The 19766-nt window shown below is 37.7% G+C and overlaps 1 protein-coding gene across 1 annotated transcript in view; it reads left to right on the top strand.

Annotated features, from left to right (window-relative positions):
• GNB3 (G protein subunit beta 3) overlaps nt 1–19766 on the top strand; it is a 549058-nt gene that overhangs the window by 368259 nt on the left and 161033 nt on the right. The window contains exon 8 of the mRNA XM_044079608.1: nt 11849–11915. Within this exon, the coding sequence (XP_043935543.1) occupies nt 11849–11915 (67 nt within the window). The remainder of the gene's footprint in view (nt 1–11848; nt 11916–19766) is intronic.

Below are 19766 nucleotides of genomic sequence, written 5' to 3'. Positions count from 1 at the left end.
GATGATGCAATAATGGGTCCCTGGGGTCCCTGTCACAGTACTGATGCTGAAATGATAGAATATAAGGAACCCTGTCCTGGTACTAGGTTCATAGGCAAATACTAGGCTAACTGCCCTGAAGGGCCATTTTAAGCCTGACCAATAACCTATGGTGAGAATCAAACCCTGTACCCTGTGACTTTGAGGTAAGGACCTTAACCATTACTACAACTCCTCCTCCTCTGATGCTGAAATGATAGTGGCAGGGGCCCTGTTATACTACGGATGCTGAAATGATAGTGGCAGGGGCCCTGTTATGGTAGTGATGCTGAAATGATAATGGCAGGGGCCTTTTATGGTACTGATGCTGAAATGATAGTGGCAGGGGCCCTGTTATAGTACAGATGCGGAAATGATAGTGAAAGGGGGCCTGTTATGGTACTGATGCTGAAATGATAGTGGCAGGGGGCTTGTTATGGTACTGATGCTGAATGCAGTCAGAATGTGAATGTGTCAGAATGCTAATGATGAAATGGTGTCACAGTCCTCACCATGGAGCTGTTGTTGAAATTATGGCATGTCAGTGGCCCTGTTGTACACTTGATATTGAAATAACAGAACAGAAAAGTAAAGTCCCTCTCATGCAAGTAATTGTCAAATGTTAAGGTGTCAAACGCCCTGTAAGCTATGTGGCCCAGTGAGAGGTGAAATCCTGACTACAGGTCAGATGGATGGAGATTAGCTGGTGACCATGGTTCTGAGAAACTGGCAAGCTATAAAGAGAGTGAGCTGCTGACATTAGCTCAACCATACTGGGAGCCCCATTGTGATGCTGGACCCCAGAGACATGGTACATTATGAATATGCCAACAAAAATTGGGGCATGATGAGGACATGGGCACTAAATAATGCTCTCTGTAGGTCCCGTTAAGCATACGAGGTAGCATGCACACCATGTGGGCATGCTCCACTGACTAGTGCCGGAGATAGGGCTAATGTTAATCGAAAAACCTTAATGACTGCCTGGATGATGATCCGCCATTATCGACTGTCACCCTACAATAAAGAAATGGTATAACCATGTTATAGGAGAACTGATGGTTTGCAAGCAGTCAAGAGAAAAAGCAATATTAAAAAAAATATCAAAGAACCTATTATGGTACAAAGCTAAACAGATGAGAAACGAAAGAAGTATTTTAAAGAGTGAAATAAAAATTATTGTTAGGGACGATTAATCAAGTCAAGAAATTTTAGAGGGTAAATTATGAGGATATTAGAACAGATTTGCTATATTAATGTTGAGAAAATGATCTTGTCACCTTAAGTATAGAACAAGGCTAGGAGTATTTTTATTTTAAATTAGATAACCATCTACAGGCATGTTCCCGTGGTCGCTAAATTTCAGAAAATGGAACAGCTGAAGTCACCTTGGTGGGACAGAAATCTGGATTTGTTTTCTAAGAAAAAGACATATTTTTTGAGTTCAGATTAAGCAATATCTACTGGACAACAGCTAATTTAGATATCCCAGGCTTTCAGGAAATTTAAAAAAGCACTGTGGAAGGCAAAGTGAACATATGAGTATATCCTTGCAAACCATATCCTTGATAACAAAAATAATTCCACAAATATATCAGAACGAACAGTGCTGCCAGTCCAAATAGTGTTATCTTAGTGAAAAAGTACAGCATCATTTAAGTAACAACTGGAGATACGGAAATCCAAAAAGTTTATTGGTGGAATAACTCAGGCATAGACACTAAAACCACGAACTCTCAGTTAACCTAGGTTTCATCTACAATGCTTAGACTTCTTCAGAACATAGAACTGAATGTAAAAACCACTTAAATACACCATCAATTATCAATTAACATCAACACCTATAATCAATTACTAAAACAAAATAGTTAAAGACATAAAACATCACTAAAAAATTGTTTTAAAGTAATACATCTTATAAAGTATGGTCAAAACCACATATACATTATATGAGTCATGTGAAAAACACACGAAAAAATGTATATATAAATATATGAAATAATAATATTACAAATAAATAAATACAATATTAAGTACAACACTATTAAAGAACCTTTAAAACTGTTTTGCTAAAAGAGGAAGCATCAGCAGGGTCCGAACGGATGGAAAGGCTGAAGATAATGATTATACGCGGCGGTGGAAGCAATTTAAGCACAATTTTCAACGGGATGATAATGAGAAGGGGAAGCATAATGAGACTACAATTTCAACTTTAAGTGAGCAATTGAAGGTATTTGAATATAAATTATATTCCCTTAAAAAAGTTCTGCTAGAGAAAAAATATTTGATGAGGAATATAGAATTAAGAATTGTGCCTAAGGGATTGCGTGCCTGGAGATATCCCAATGGTGTGGAACATAATGCAGAAATGCTTAAGGAAGTACATTCCTTATATGACAGAACTGGGCTAGCATTAATGGATATTATGTTGAAGTATAACAATGTGAAGGCGGATCAACGTACTGCTGAATTGAAGTTGGTTAATGAAAAAGTTGTTAATGACCTTTTATTCGATCATTATGTTGCCAATTACGGCAACATTCTGGACAAAGGTGATGAGAACTGTCAGACTATTTTTTCACGGAAGATGAATAAAATCAAGAGAGATATTAAAATTTATGAATCTGATTCGGTTTATCCACTTTCTGAGGGTAATAGGAGACATCATAAAATGAATGGGGTTACAACCAATAGAAATTCAGCGGAGGGTAACGAAAATACGTACGCACAAGAGGGTACTTCAAACCAACATCAGCAGGAGGCGAGCTCTTTAGAGGAAGGCCCATGTCATTCAGAACGGTTAAAGAACAGGGATTATACCAACAAACAGACTTCCTTTTTGAGGCAAGGTGCACGACCGAAGACCTGGTATACAAACAAGTCGGGCAACGGGAAGGTTCTTGGTACTATTAAATGCAACTTCGGATAGTCATTTTGTAAGTAAAGACTTAATACAAACTACTAGTGTAGCAGATTTAAATACTGTTGTACATTCTGCTTATTCTGGGCTTGCTCGTTGTGTTGATACTATTCATAATAAAGACAAATTTATGCAATGAGAGCTTAGTGTGGATATAACGGGTGATATCCAGGACTGGTTTTTCACTGAAGACGCTATTTTTGAGAGTAGTAATCCAGCTATTGAGTTGGACTCACCCGTTTTTCAAGTGCAAGATAGTGAAGCACTTGATTTTGTTCCAACAGATTTCCATTTTACATCTGATGTTAATTATGATGCTGGTAATATTCGTTTAGGCACTAATGTTGATTTATTTGCTCATACTTTTATTGATGATAATGTTGAAATAGCTTGTGATGAAATTGAAATGCTAGATGTAAATGATGGATCTAAGTATATGTTTGATGGTTTGATGGATTTAAGCATATATTCATTCGTTAATTCCTCACACAATATGAATTTAGGTGGTTTTGTAGCACATGAGAGGACTGAGCTTATGGAAGCTGATGTTGACAAGGGCCAAATTTTGAATAGGGATATGTGGCCATGTCATCTTAATAATGATGATGCTTTTCATATTGTGGAATTAATGCACGAAGAACTAAATGATATGCAAGTATCTAACCCTTTGAGTGACCCTTGTGTAATAGCTAATTCTTATGATGATTTTAAGGTTTATAATTATTCCAAATTTGAATTTAGTATTGATCATGTCAACTTATTGTCTAAAGGTTTCACCTTTGTTCCTTGTAGAAAGGGCAACATGTTTGACATGATTATAGATTTAAAAACCTTTGTTCGAAAGATGAATTTAATAATGTGGTTTCCTGTTAACACTAATAATAGTGTGCAAAAGGGACTAGTTAAACCTAGTACCTTTAATCCTCCCATGAATAATATAGTGGCTGTATTTGAAAAGGCCTGTGAAATAGATATCAGGTCCTTTAATAATAAACGCGGTATGCAACAGTATAATAATTTAACAAAAAAGGAAAGACAGCTGCTGAATTCCCTGATTAATAATCAAGAAATACGTATTATGAAACCCGATAAAGGGAATGGAGTAGTAATTGTGGAGAGAAATGATTATATTGATGCTATTACAGATATGCTCATGGATGAAATCTATACTGAGAGTAGTATCAATGAAATCAATATGTTATAAAAGTATTGATATGCTCCTTGATGATATGTTATATCAAGGGCAGATTAGTGAAAAAGGTTATGACTATCTGAAAAACCCCCATCCTGTTATTAGTGGTATTTTTGGGATTCCCAAACTACACAAAGGCCTGAATAACATCAAATTCAGTCCAATTGTGGATGGAAAAAAAGAGTAAAACTTGTTTTATCAGTAAGTTTTTAGATCATGAACTCAAAAGGGGTTTGAATGCCTTTGATTACATATCAAGGGACTCTTGGAATTTCTTAGAAAAATTAAGAAATTTGTGCACCTCTGATAATCTCATTTTTCTCACTATTGATGTTTGCAATCTATTTACAGTTATTCCTCATAACATGGGTTTAACTTGGTTGGAAACGCAATTAGTTAAAACTGGAAAGTATGATCAAGATGAAATTAATGCATATATTATGCTTATGGAGATTGTCCTACGTAATCATTTTATATATTTTGAGGGCCAATTTTTTAAACAGTCCACGGGAGCGGCTATGGGGGCAGCTTGTGCCCCCATTTATGCTAATTATGTAATGGCTTTTTGGGAGTAGGAATTTGTCTTTAAAACAAAATATTACAAATGTATTAAGCATTATACACATTTTTTGGATGATATTTTTATAGCATGGGATGGTAGTGTAGAGGCTCTTGAAGAGTTCATTGAATATATTAGTAGTACAGTTGAGTTTTTGAAATTCACTTATCAATTCAGTACAGAAACTATATCATATTTGGATGTATTACTAACTATTGATCGAGTTAATAAATGTATTAGATCTGAAATTTTTAGGAAAAGTACCTTTTCCAATTCATATTTGGATTATAACAGTTGGCATCCCCACCATCAGAAAAGAGGGATCATTAAAGGTCAAATGGTCAGAGCAGCTAGGATGGTGAGTGATGACGATGCCTTGGTAAAGGAACTGGAATGTATGACAAGTATCTTTAAAAAACGAGGCTATCCTGAAGATTTATGTAATAATGTTAAGAATGAAATCATGGTTAAAAGATTTAATGTTTTTTATCAAGCCATCATTAAAATGAATAATATTGTAAAATCTCATAATGGCTCTAATACAATTAGTAAACAAGATGATAGTATGAAATTAATATTCATTACCACGTATAACCATGATGTAGAATGGTTTATTGATATGATAAAGAAAAATTGGGGTTTATTACAATTTGATAAGCAAGTGGGTCATAAAATAGGGGGGACACCTAAGTTCGTTTTTTGAAGGGATCGATCGTTTAAAGAACTGTTGTATAAGAAGGGTGAGTTTAACCATTATGGTATTGATAAAAAGTATGGGAATTTTAGGTGTGGGAGATGTTTGACATGTAAATATATTTTAACAATGGGGGAAAGTATTAAGGTCAATTGTCATCATATTGCTATAGTGGGTCACTTTGTCATACGAAGAATGTTGTTTATGTGGCACAATGTCAGGATTGCACCACATTTTATGTGGGTAAAACAGCTAGATACCTGAGGGAAAGAATTAGGGAACACATATTGGACATCAAAAATGTTAAGGTTACAAAAGCTTTAGCGAGACATGTTCAAGCCTTTCCTGGACACGTGTTTAAATTTTGTGTAATTCAACATCTAAAGAAAGATATGCAAGGGAAAGTCTTGGACATTCATTTAGATATATGTGAATTGAATTGGCAAATACATTTGGATGCTATTCATTTTCCAGGTATCAATGAGAACATCAGCTTAGCACCCATCTTGAAGTTAAGACATATTTTGGGTTAATTTAGTAATTTTGATTATGTTTGTCCTATGTAGGGTGCATCTGCTTTTTGCGATTTTTAAGGACTCTTTTAGCAAAACAGTTTTAAAGGTTCTTTAATAGTGTTGTACTTAATATTGTATGTGTTTATTTGTAATATTATTATTTCATATATTTATATATACATTTTTTTGTGTGGTTTTCATATAACTCATATAATGTATATGTGGTTTTGACCATACTTTATAAGATGTATTACTTTAAAACAATTTTTTAGTGATGTTTTATGTCTTTAACTATTTTGTTTTAGTAATTGATTATAGGTGTTGATGTTAATTGATAATTGATGGTATATTTAAGTGTTTTTTACATTCAGTTCTATGTTCTGAAGAAGTCTAAGCATTGTAGACGAAACCTAGGTTAACTGAGAGTTCGTGGTTTTAGTGTCTATGCCTGAGTTATTCCACCAATAAACATTTTGGATTTTCGTATCTCCAGTTGTTATTTAGTTGTGGAACTGTTCTTCGTGGTGTGACAGCATCGTTTAAGGACAACAGAACAATCACTGATAAGTTCACAGAGTTTTTCTCTAATTAAGCTACAGCCAGTTTACGAATTTTGCTCAGGAAGCAGAGACTGCTGGCACTACGTGTCCCCAGATTAAGGCCACATGAGTAGTTAAGGCAATAAATAAAATCAAAGTTGATTGTGTAGCTGGCTTGGACCACCACAGTGGGGATTTTATGTTTCAAGCCAAGGACTGCTTCATACCCTGTTAACTTAATTTGTTTCAGTTCACCTTTGCCCAATGAAAAAAGGGCATTGTGACTTCCATATTTAAGGGAGGAAATGTAATCCTGGCAATTACAGACCTTTTAGTCTAACTAGTTTATTTTGTAAATGTTTTAAATGGGTGCTTTTAAAAATTAATAGCTTGATAATCTACCTATAAATACAAACCAGCAAAGGTTGGTCCTATATAATAAATCTGATAAGTTTTTATACATCAGTGATGGAAGGTTTTTTACCCAATAAGCATCTTTATTAAATTATCATGTATGACATAGGCAATATAATCTTACATGTATGTAAATGAAAAACAAAAACATTGACACCATTATACATCACAGACACCATTGAAACAACTTTAGTTGCAAACATTATAAATTGGTTATAATCTATCCAGTCATTGTCAGTTAAGCATTATCTGGCTTATTCAAATCCTGCCTCTTAAAGCTTCTCTGCATATATTGTTCCCACAATTCCCATTTTACCTATGTAGTTTGCTCCTTCCCTTTTCTAAAGATCCCAATTCCAGTTGTTTTATCTCTGTTACTATATTCACTACTTCTAGTAAAGTAGGTCTAGACTTTGATTTCCATTTTCTAGTAATTGCGTTTTTGGCAGCCACCATAATTAGACTCAGCAAGGCCTGACTATGTCTAGGCAATTCTGATCCTATATCTTAGCTTAGAAGTGATGGAAGGTTTTGATATCAACTTACAAGTGGATGTTCTTAGACCTTTGATTCAATTTCACATTCAACTACTGTCCAATCTTTTTAGACTCTGATTCATCAACTGAATAAACTTATATAACTCCACAAAGATGGCGCCACAACGGACCCCGGGAACTATCGCCCTATAAGTCTGACTAGCCTGGTCTGCAAGTCTATGGAGCGCATCATCATGGAACTCATTAACAGAGACATTGGGAACCTCCAAACCTTGGACCCCACCCAGTTTGTCTTTGTTAAGGGCAGATCATGCCTCCTAAACCTGGTGGACTTCTTTGAGACAGTTACGAAGGCATTAGATGAGGGTAAGGAGGTCCACACAGCCTACCTCGACCTCGCAAAGGCTTTCGACACCATTCCCCATTCTGGTATTATAGACAAACTCACCAACCTGAACATTAACCCCTACATCACAAGATGGGTTGCAAATTGGCTCACGGACAGAACCCATACGGTGAGAGTTGCAGACTCTAGGTCTGACTCTAAACCGGTTACAAGTGGCATCCCCCAGGGCTCAGTCCTAGGACCCCTCCTGTTTGGTATATACTCCTCAGAGGTACAGGCAAGCACAGGAGGACTTTGGCTGACCAAGTTCACAGACGACTGCAAACTAGGGGCCATAATTGATTCTCCGGCTGGTACAGACACCCTCCAGAAGGGTCTCACGGAGACGGATACCTGGTGTCAAAATTAAGGCCTCAAACTGAATGCCAAAAAATGCATAGTCATCCCCTTTGGAAAAAACAAAGAACCCATAAACTACCACATAGGTGGTTGTCCTCTAAATACAGAAAAAATAATAAGGGATCTGTGGACCCAAGTAGAAACAATCTCTCCTTTGATAATCATATTGCCAAGGTAGTTAGAAAATCCTTCTACGTGGCCCACCTAATCTCAAAAGGGTTCTCATCCAAAACAAAGAAGGTTATTGCGGCTCTCTACTCATCACTTATTAGACCCATTATAGAATATAACGCCCATTTGGGATGTACCTTACAAGACACCTGCAACAGCTGGAAAGACCACAAACATACCTCACCAAGAGGATTACTGGCCTCAAACAGATGACCTATGCAGCCCGACTAAAGAAACTCCATCTGTGCTGGGTTGCATACCACTTACTCAGACGTGATCTCTGCTTGACATACAAGGTCATGTCCAACCCAGAATTGATGGATATGCTCCACCTAAAAAAAAAAAAACAAATCCCTGAGAGCCACATGCTCTAGGGATATAAACCTTACCACAACGATAAATAGGACATGCTGGAGGGATAGATTCCTGACCCAGAGACTCCCCATGCTTTGGAACAAGATTCCAATATACATCAGGCAGAGCCCCTCACTAGTACTCTTCAAGAGAAACCTTGACGGGTGGATGGGAAACAGAAAATTTACCCCGGGGATCACTGCAGTGGCTCTGCTGGTCAGAGGCACAGGGAACTAATCTAAGGGGGTGGTGAAAGCCAACATACTCTGGCTAGGCTTATAAATGCCCTTGGGCAGATAGCCTAGTACTTACCTATGAATCTATGAACCTATAAGGATCAAAAATAGTACAACAGATCCTTTTCAGTATCTAGAAGTGGACCCCAGGGATCAATGTTGGGCCTCTTTCTGGTCAGAACATCTATGGCCACTACACTTATGTTCAATATAGTACAGGCAGAGAAGTTTTACAATAGATTCCCAGATGATAAACTTTGTTACCTCAGTAAATGTAAACAAAGGTCACAAGAACATGTTGACAAACTGTATATCTGAGTGAACAAAAACATGATAAACTTGTTATAGTACGAAATGCCAGAATCTTCATTTGGGATCTACCAGCCAGTGTTACCTCAGTACAATATTTACTGTCAGTTCACACTGAGTTTAAGTACTAGGTTCTGAAAACAATTTAAATATAATACTTCACAAGTAGTGATAAGAAACATTCGAAGATCAGTGTCTTCCAGACATCACGATGCAGTAATTATACTGTTTAAATCACTGATATAAATCTTACATTGTATGCTGTTTCACTTTCTGTATTTACTCTCTTAAGAATGTTGACAAATTGGAAATAAATCAGAAATGCTATATAAGGCAAATCTGTACAGTAAAATTATTGTCATAATAAAATGCTTAAGCTTTGTGAATGCCACTGAATTTACTATCAATTATTCAGAGGGGCCTTATATGGGCTTTTAAGATCTTGAAGAATGAAATATTCAGGATTCTCTTAGGAAACCAGTTGATCAACCACAACTTAGGAGACAAGGTTTAATCTTATACTAATACTAAATGGATTTTTAGGTGAGGATTTCTGGAACATGTAACAAGTTACCAATATATGTTAGAACTGTAGGTTGTCTTGACAAGTTGACTTGGCATTAAAAAACACAGTTGCGGAGTGAGGCAGATTGGAGTACGTCTCTTACATGACCTATATTAAGGCACTGAGCTCTTAGCAAACATTGAAATATTAAAACATTGAAAGATTATGGGTAGTGAGGTGCATGTTGTGAAGACTGGTAGAGATGGGTGAAGGCTGCCAGCCTAGCCAGATAGAATTGTACAGATAATTCTGTCATTTGTAAATATGAATGTAAATTACAGGCTTGTTGTCTTAAATGTAAAAAAATACTGTTACATGTGGAACTGGAAATAAATGTGACAACAGTGCACTCTACTGACCAAAGTAAAGCATGTGGTGACCCTTTGAAGTAGACAGTGGTGCCGAAAAGTCTAGATGAAGAAATTATTTCTATTGTTTTAACCAAGAGCTAAATTGCTAGATTTAAACATGCAAATGTATTTTTATTGCTCTGTTCCTGACCAGCTGCAAGATAACAAAAGGGAGATGTTAAGAATATAAATGCAGCTAATGTGTAGCCTGGGAACTCCAGAAAAGTGAAAAAGATGATGTAATGTTTATCAGAACTGCAATAGCAATTTAAACAGAGAGAATCAGAAGGCATTAAGCATTTTTTTCTTGATCATCCAACTCACAGCACTCTGCCTGTTGTCTTATGTAAGTTATCTTAGACTTGTGTTTTCTTTTAGAGAAGGCTAGAACTAGAAAGATTAGACTAAGTGTTTTTCTGTGATATCAGAACTGTACTACTGAATTATTTTAAGTATTTCTGTGTGATCTCTGAACTTTTGACTAGCACTGTATAGTAGAAAGTATTGTCTTGTGGTTTAAATTATTTAGTATTAAATATTTTAAAACCTTTTAACTGTGGCTGTTTTGTGTGGAGATAAATTAAGCTCAAAGACCACATTGCATGTATATAAGGATCCTGTACCAGGTCACTCTAATAAATCTTAAGACTGTTTAGTCACACTTACCAATTGGATAATAATATTGTACAGTAATAATTGGACACCCTTTACCCTTTTAAGGGCCTTTGAGTAGCTGATAAGTATTAGCAGTGTGGTGGCAGTAACTGCTACCGTATAGTCTGGGTAAAAGGGGCCCAGCTAGAGAACCTGTGCCAGCCTTCTCCAGGAGTGTCTGTGTGGTTGTATAAACTTATCTCAAAGTGTGTGTGTGTGTGTGTGTGTGTGTGTGTGTGTGTGTGTGTGTGTGTGTCAGCTACTTGGGCAGGGACATGAAGCACTGGTTGGACAGAGAGGGTGCTAGAGATTTTAGCTTGCCCACTAGGCTGAGATCTGGACACTATAGCTGTGCCAGTGGGGTGTCTTATTGGGGACCTGGAGAGCAAGGGAGCGACCAGCCCCGGACTGACTGTGATCTCTGTGTGCTCTTAAGGGAAATTGCACTTTACTGTGTGTATCTGTTATCCTTTCCTCTCATATGAGACGCCCTCTCTGGTGTTAGTGGTGAGGATTGAGGCTCCTTGATTGCTGGGCCAGGGCACGGGCATCACACATGTCATAAAAAGAAAGTGTGAAAATTATGGCATTCATTACTCTTTTATCAGAGAATACTTATTTTGAAAAAGTAGGGTCCCTCTCTCAGACTACTTGTGTTGAAAAGACTGTGTGTACAAGCCCTGTCAAAAACGGTATTGGTGCTGACATGATAGCATGTCAGGAACCTTGTTATGCTATGTTTGTGTTTAAACTGCAACATATTAGGGCCCCTGTTTCATAATGTTTGTACTGAAATGACGGTAACTGTTAGAAGCCCAGAGAGGTGATGACAAAGATTGTGAAGTTCTGTCACTGAGCTGTAAGAGACAAAGATCTAATAAAAGGTTGTCAAACTCAAACATTTGCACAAGGCCTGTGATCCAGTCAAGGCCACAGTCTCTAATGTTGCAGGCAAATAAGTACGCACTGACACATAATGTCTGCCATTTGTGAGAGATGCACTAACTTCCATCTCCTGTTCATTTAACACCTCATTAGTGGCTTTGTGAAGCAGGAAAAGGCAGCAATTATAAATCAGTACTGAAAACAAACGTAACCTGCTCTTCGTTCTCCTAGGGTATTTGTCATGCTGCCGATTTCTTGATGATAATCAGATCGTCACAAGTTCTGGAGATACCACATGGTAAGTCTACAAACGTCTTGTGGAGTGCTGTCTTTTGTCTTTCTTTTCATATTCTCTAAGAAAAAAGTCTTTTATATGCAATATTTTATGATATGGTTCAAATCATCCAAATTGTTGGTGCAAAAGAATGTTAAATCTAGAAAATGTCTGCTTACGTTTCAGTCTGGCCAATGGCTTACAGCATGTATTTCAGTAAATCCAGTATTTGTGGCACAAGAGAGAAAGGAAGCACCTAAAACTCAGAATCTAACTGCAGTTTACAACTACCCAGACCATCATCATTGCATATTTCCCTATCACCCAAAATGTTATTCATAGCTAGCTTACAGTTCATCAGAATCATTTTTAGAGTTGGATTGTATCTGTCAGACCAATTACTTATATTCTGTCTGTCTTAAGAACCTAGGAACATTAGTAGGCAAGTGATCAGCGGCCTAGCCATTTACACCTTTAAGCATGCACACGTAAAAGTTCTTCTTACACTTTATAAATACTTTGTAGTGCTCATTCCCAAATTAAGCAGAGTTGTATATCACAGCCCTCGTGTAAATTTATGTCTGCCCACCCAATCATCAAGACTATCCTTGCAGACATGCAAAGTAGCACTTTGCTTTACCTCTAATGGTAACTTATTCTTTGAACTTGTTATATTATCCAGAAGACTGTTCTGTATGTTAGGCATTTAGCCTGTGGGGAAAATTTTTATTTTTGCTTCACCACTGAAATGCAACTCTCTGTACTAAAGTGCACTCATATGCACATATTTAGACATAAAGTGCATTTAACAAGATGCTCCCTGCAGGTTGATTCAGAGGGCAAGATCACATGACATGCTAGATACATTCTGACATAAAAAGAAATATCAGATGATTTTTCTCAAAATGCACACTAGTAATATATGCTATGTGCAATCACTATATCACACTGTTTTATAATATTTTACAAATATATTTACGTACAGCAGTTTAAACAGTATTGTCCCACACAGCATCTTGTTGAATTAATGCAGCTCTGTCAGAATCAGATTACACAGAGTTTTTAGGCTGAAAAGGATTATCACCATTAAAATATTTTCAATTTGAGAAGGTGGTGATGATTTCTGCAGATCTAATGTAACTTGACATGTAGGCACCAGAATATTTGCTGAAATCGATTGCGTACGCAAATGTTTCCTGTTTTGCCTATATATTTACATATCAGGATCTCAAATCAAATACATTCTAGGATGCCCTGCAGAACCAATCACAATTCCTGTAAAATAATGTCTTCCCCTTTTTTTGTAATATAGAAAAGTTTTTAGATGATCTTATCATCCACTCATCCAAGTTCCTCTTGAACAGTGTCATAGAGGTTCTTTGTTTCACATGAATTGGTAGCCTGTTCCAGAGACAGCACAGTGGTGCAGCGGTAGCATAGTCACCTCACAGCAAGAGGGTCTCCGGTTCAATTCTAGGCTGGGGTGTCTTCTGTGTGGAGTCTTCATGTCCTCCCTGCATTTGTGTGGGTTTCCTCTGGGTGCTCCAGTTTCCTCCCACGTTACAAAGGCATGCATCTAGTGCAGTTCTCCCTGGGCCTCCACTGAAAATTGGCTTTGTTCCAGGTCAGACTTTCCTGGTAAACAAATGTTAAATAAATAAGACATGACAGTCATTGGGGGATAAATCTGTCCCTCCGGTGACTTAAATAGGACATGCTGGAGAGACAGATTTATCTCCCAGCGACTGTCACGTCTTTGGAACAGGCCACTAATTCATGTGAAACAGAGCACCTCTATGACACTGTTCAAGAGGAACCTGGAGGAATGTATGGGGCACCGTAAATTCTTACCAAGGATAGTGCCCACAACCCTCCTGAACATGGGCAGTCATCACTAAATGCAATCTTGGATACTGACTAGTACATCTAAGGTATTACATTGGGTTGTGATGGCTAGGTTTAAAATGACCTCCAGGTCGATAGCCCAGTAATCTCCTATGAGTACACTTTGGTCTACATCGACTTGCCTGCAATACTACAGTGGTAGTCTGTTTGCTGTCAGATAATGATGTCAACAATCGTGCTGGTGAAACACCCACAGAATACAAACGTATAGGTCTGTACTCTACAACTAGCAAATAAGAATCTGATGATTCTAGATTGTTTCACTTTCTGATAACATTTCAAGATGTCTGAACTACTCAATGCATTTGCCTATTGCTTTGTATGCACCTAGGACTCAAAATAACATGCTTGAATTCTACTGACAAACAAAACCATGAAACTGTTTGTTCATAAATTTAGGACCACCTTCTGATAACACTTCAACAGAAATTTCATGTCTGGGAAAGATCTACTGTAGCATTGGAACCATACTTTGACTTCTGGTTTTACATAACAGCACATCTTCTGGAAATTTCAAGTAATAAAATATAATGAGCATCTTTGTATTGACACAATTCAACCATGTCATTTGGTATCATTTTTTCCCTATACTTTTGATTTCTAAGCATATTATAGACCTGACATTGCTGCAGTATTTATTCAATTTGTTCAGACATCTTAGGAGCATAAAGAACTTAATTTGCTCATTTTTTATACTGGCTCATACAGCTAAGTAGGAATAACAACTCTGTCACCTTCTAGTAGTAAGTCTTGAAAACAGGAAAGCTTTTCATGAACTGCAAGTGAACACGAATGACTGGATGCTATGAATTATCTGTCCATCTATGTGTTAATAAGTCACATAACAACTGCACTTCAAAGTCTTCCATTCTGTATCTTATTTTTAAGCTGTTTTAGATTCTTCGGTCATAGGTCATTGAAAAACAATACACAGGACTTCTAGAGCTTTCACAGATAAATATTCCTTGCACTTTTGCAAATATGTTCTAGCCTGCCAGGGTTGTACTGAACTTATTATACAACATATAATTTGACCAAAGACAATAACATCCTTTCATGTCTTATAGCTGCTTTCGAAAAAGGCTTCTCAACTTTATCCTGAAGTGGCTTATAGTCTGATACCATCATAGTTGTGTCGGTATCAAAAGAATACATGGAGATTTTTCTGCTTACCTTAAAAATAGCTTCAAACAATAAAATGCATTCTACGCCAGTATCATGCCTAAATGCAGTACTTATTCATTAGTTATCAGCTTTTCCTGACTAAAATTTGTTGCTTTTGCTTATAGTATAACTATAATCACAGTATGCAACTCAACAGTGCCTACAAATATTTATATTGTATTCTGATACTTTGCCACCAATGCATGTAAATCTTGCTGTGGCACTTTATTTTGAATGTTATATACTTAGTGAAATGAACGTGGCAAACACAGACCCTACAAATTTGATTAACAGTTTTGCAGCATGTTTCTTTATGCTTGCAGCCATGTTGTTTACATTAACTGTAGTTGATGTGTACTTGTTTATTACTTTGCAGCATCCTGGAAATCATGCAGTCACTAACATTTTTGTTTTTACTTGTTTTACTATTATGTTTAGTAATTCCTGGCTTCCACTGCCTTCATTTCCACTCACAACCTTTATTTTGCATACTTACGGTTCCTCAGTCATGCTTTTAAGCTACATATATGAAAGCTCATTCTTTCTGTATACATCCAGTATTTTCTCTGGTGTCAGTTTCACTTAATAATCTGCCACCGATCAGATCATTTCTGATTTTATACAAAATGTTATCTTTTATCAGTGTATTATGCAAGACTAAAAAGTTGTGTTTGGGGCTGTATGGCTCATGGTAAAAAGGCCCTGATTACACAACACACCAATTTCTGATTCATTAGACACATTATCCACAATGAGGAAAGACCTTATAAGAAGCCAGTTTGCATGTCTATGAATCACAATTAGTCACTGTGAAGTGCACTTCCCACCGTAATTACCTGCGGTGGATGCATCTTATAAGCACAGATGCCCCCCTCAGTCACTCTTCTAAACACAGAAGCACACAGTAAAACACACCCAATGTTCACACATCACAAACCCCTTACCTGTCCCTATAGTCAAAACATCCATGATGTCTTGTTTTACCCCGGCCAGATAATTCACAGATCATGACAGTCAGTTTTTAATGCCATACATTCAGGGTTTACACCTTATATCCCTCAATAATGCCTGACATTCGGGGTTTACACCTTATATCCCTCAAAAGATGCAAGCAAGGGTATAAGCTGTGTAAATATTGACAGGTACATCTAACATTTCTCATCCCTCAGTCTTATTTGACATGACATGTTGCAGGTGCTGATTGCATAATAATGCATGAAATCCTCATTATGTTAAAAAAACACCTCCTGCACTAACTTATAAGTTAATGCAGGAGGTTTCATGTGTCCAGGGTGCATGGTTCAAATCTATTTTCCTCCTATTCATTTTATTATTTTTCTTTTTTATATTTTTTAAAAATCTCTGGTGTCTTCTGGTGGAACTAATGTCCTCTGTGGGAGGTAGAAGGATACAGGGTATGAGGTCTGCTTAGTACCTTTTAAAGCACTCTACTGTTCTCTGGTGTCTAATGGTTCCCACCATCTTTTATTTACTATGCCTTTACAGCATCCCATATCGAGGATCTGTGGTGTCTAGTGTTCCCCCCACCTTCCCAGTCCTCATACTGTTATAGTGCCTCTAAGGCAAAAGACTTTCGAATTACCCTGATGTTTAATGTTCTCTCCATCCCAGTAATCTTAAAGCAGGAGACAATCATCCCTGGTGGATAGTGGTCCCCATCTCAATATTTTGAACTACTGTTAAGGCATGACAGAGTCAATCCTCATAGCTAGTAATGCCCCCATCTCTATAATCTTAATGCTCCATTACTGTATATCCCTGGTGGCTAGTGATCCACCCCCATACCCGTCCTTATAATGTGCCATTACGGTACATGAGAATCATCTCTGATGGATAGTGGATGCCCTCCAATGTTGCAGGCTCTGCTTGTTAGCCTAGGAGTATGAGGAAATATGGCAAATACCCCAATGTACACCCCCCCCCCCACACACACACACACATGAAACATCCCCCTCCCCATCAATGGCATTCACAGACACAACACACATGCCTAACATACCCCTCACTACCCCTTCCAGGAAGACACACATACACCTAACATAACCCCTCACTACCTCTCCTAGGCAGACGCGCGCACACACACACACACACACACACACACACACACACACACACACACACACACACACACACACACACACACACACACTCATCCATTTATAGACACACACACACACACACACACACACACACACACACACACACACACACACACACACACACACACACACACACACACACACACAGGCTCTTGTACACGACATACCTTCTAACCCTTCCTTACCACTAAACTTTGGCCATATTCATTACCGCTATGTGGAAGTATTGTTCACGCTCATCTACATGTCCAAGCAATTCTGCGATTCAATTAGCACATAGGTGCCTTCCCAGAGGTAGGTTCAGGGGATAGTGCTAATGGTTAATTGGCATATGCCTTTTGCCCGAACTGTCTCATTAATATAGAGCACAGTTGCTGAGATAACCCACTGCATTGATGCACTTCTTCATGTAAAACCACCATGTTAAGGCTCTCTCTAAATATAAAAAAGTTACCTCAAGGTAACCTTTATGAATCTGGCTCATGGTCTTCCAATGCATGTTTCAGTTTAGGAGGACATATGCCAGCACAGTTAGCTGGAATTCTGTAAAGAATTTTATGTTGTTTGTAGATCATATTGATTTGTACAAATGCTTGTGCTAAAAATGTATCTGTAAAGTTGCTTGTGTTAAAAAGGTATCAATAGTGGGTCCTGCTGGACAGAAAAGAAATTTACATGTATGTCAGACTGTATTGCAACTGATGAAATGTATATATGTTAACAGAGGGTATCAGAAGGGAAGAGGTTAAACTCAGCCCAGCTTACCTTAAGAAAAATAACTTGAAATTAGGCGACTTGGTTTAGGCCATAAACACTTTATCTCACAGGCCTGAATGCAGCAGAGACATAATATCTGGGCTGGGGTGCTGCTCTTATTGTCCTTAGTGGTGAACTAATTGCTACCCTGGGGTTGCTAGAGAATGGCTGGTTAGTCTCTGCAAGAAGGATGAAAGTACTGGAATTGTTTTACAGTCCCCAGGAGCTGAAATAAGTCTCAGCAGTGTTCTGGGTGTGTATTGTGACACATCTGTTCTAGATGCTGGCCCATTTTCAAGTGAGGAGTTAGTCTGGGAACCACAGAATCGGGTGACCAGATGTGATGTCATTTTACAGCCAGCACTGAATATGTATTTAGATATTAGTGAGTGATGTGATAGTGACACTTGGCCATCTGTTTTTGGAATATGACAACAAAGACACTTAGCCATTTCATCTTGCCTTGTTTTAGTAAGTAACCTGGTAACAGTAATTCTTCAGTCAGTAAGGAAAATAGTGAGATTAGCTAAAACTATTGTTTTTCTGTAGCTGTGTGAGTCTTTCCATTTGGGTTATTTTTTATATTTCCTATGAACTGAAACTCTGGGGTTTATTGTAAATAGATATTCAGTATATTCATGATTTCTATTTTATTATTTAATATTGAATATATCTGAACTTTTCATTGTGGCTGGTCTTTAAGAAAATATTTAACCCTTGAGAGTAATTGCATTTATTTGGTGACACTGTGGCTTCATGCTCCTAAAAGTCTTAATTTTACTGAGAGTAATTGGGGTCCCTGGTAAGAACCTTAGAGAACCTGGCTTTGTGGGTATTCTGGTGGCAGTGTAACTACCTTTTAGTCTGGGTGGAGGTGTAGAGCGGGTAAGCTATGCCAGACTTTCCCAGGTAGGTGTGTGTGTGTGTGTGTGTGTGTGTGTGTGTGTGTGTGAAAACCAAATCTCAAAGAGAGCGTGTGACAGCTACTTTGAACACGGACACTGAGAGCACTAATTTCACAGAGAGGGTGGTGGAGGACTTGGCTTGGAACACCCAGCTAAGGACATAACTTTATAGCTGTGTCAGTGGGGAGTCTTATTTGGGGTCTAGAGAGGGAAACCCAGACCCAGGACTGGAGTGTGATTGCTGTATGCTCTTAAGGGAAATTCTGCTTGGTACAGAGACCTGCATCTGAAAATACTGCATGTATCCATTTTTGTTCTAAGTGAATGTTCCCCACTGGTTTCAGTGGTAAGGATTGAGGATCCTTGATTACTGGCCCAGAGGAGGGACGCCACACAAGATACAGTTCAAATCTTTGAACTTTGAATTTTCTGGCAAGTTTCCATGAAGACTTAAATATGTCAATGGCTGAAGCAAAGCAGTTTCAAGCCAAAAGTCAGAGAGATGTAGATAAAGGAGTGATGGTTCAGTGGTGCATGAAAAAATAATAATAATTTAATGAAGGTGTTTAAAAGATGGGGAAAAAGACGGATCTGATGCTGCAAGTGGCTGTGGGAATATATTTGTGAAATAAGGAAAGTGCAAAAAAAAAGAAAAAGAAAAGAAAAAATATAGGTTGGATGGCACAAATTCTGGAGCAGACCAAAATCCATCTTCTGGTACCAAGTAAATTTAATTGTAACACTATGCAGCACATGTGCACTGCAAAGGAGATGCCTAGTCAATATAAATGAATAAAATATGAAGGGCATTTACCAAGAAGCTTTTAATGCAGACTGACTCAGCCAGCAGGATCACATGACACACTAAACCCAGTAATGATAGCTCCTTTAAGTACACAGGTATTCATATACCTGTGAATATCACACCCTCCAGTATATTAATTTTTTATGGCATTCATTTAAGAATAAGATCTACAGGCAAAGATGTCCATTTTCAGGCTGACGTGTGAGCACTGATTTGGTTA

This window comes from Protopterus annectens, chromosome 8.part0, assembly GCF_019279795.1.
Source record: "Protopterus annectens isolate FY-2018-M chromosome 8.part0, PAN1.0, whole genome shotgun sequence".
NCBI classification, from domain to species: Eukaryota; Metazoa; Chordata; order Ceratodontiformes; family Protopteridae; genus Protopterus; species Protopterus annectens.
The sequence above is the reverse complement of the archived record's forward strand: the minus strand, read 5'-3'. Positions and strand labels throughout refer to the sequence as shown.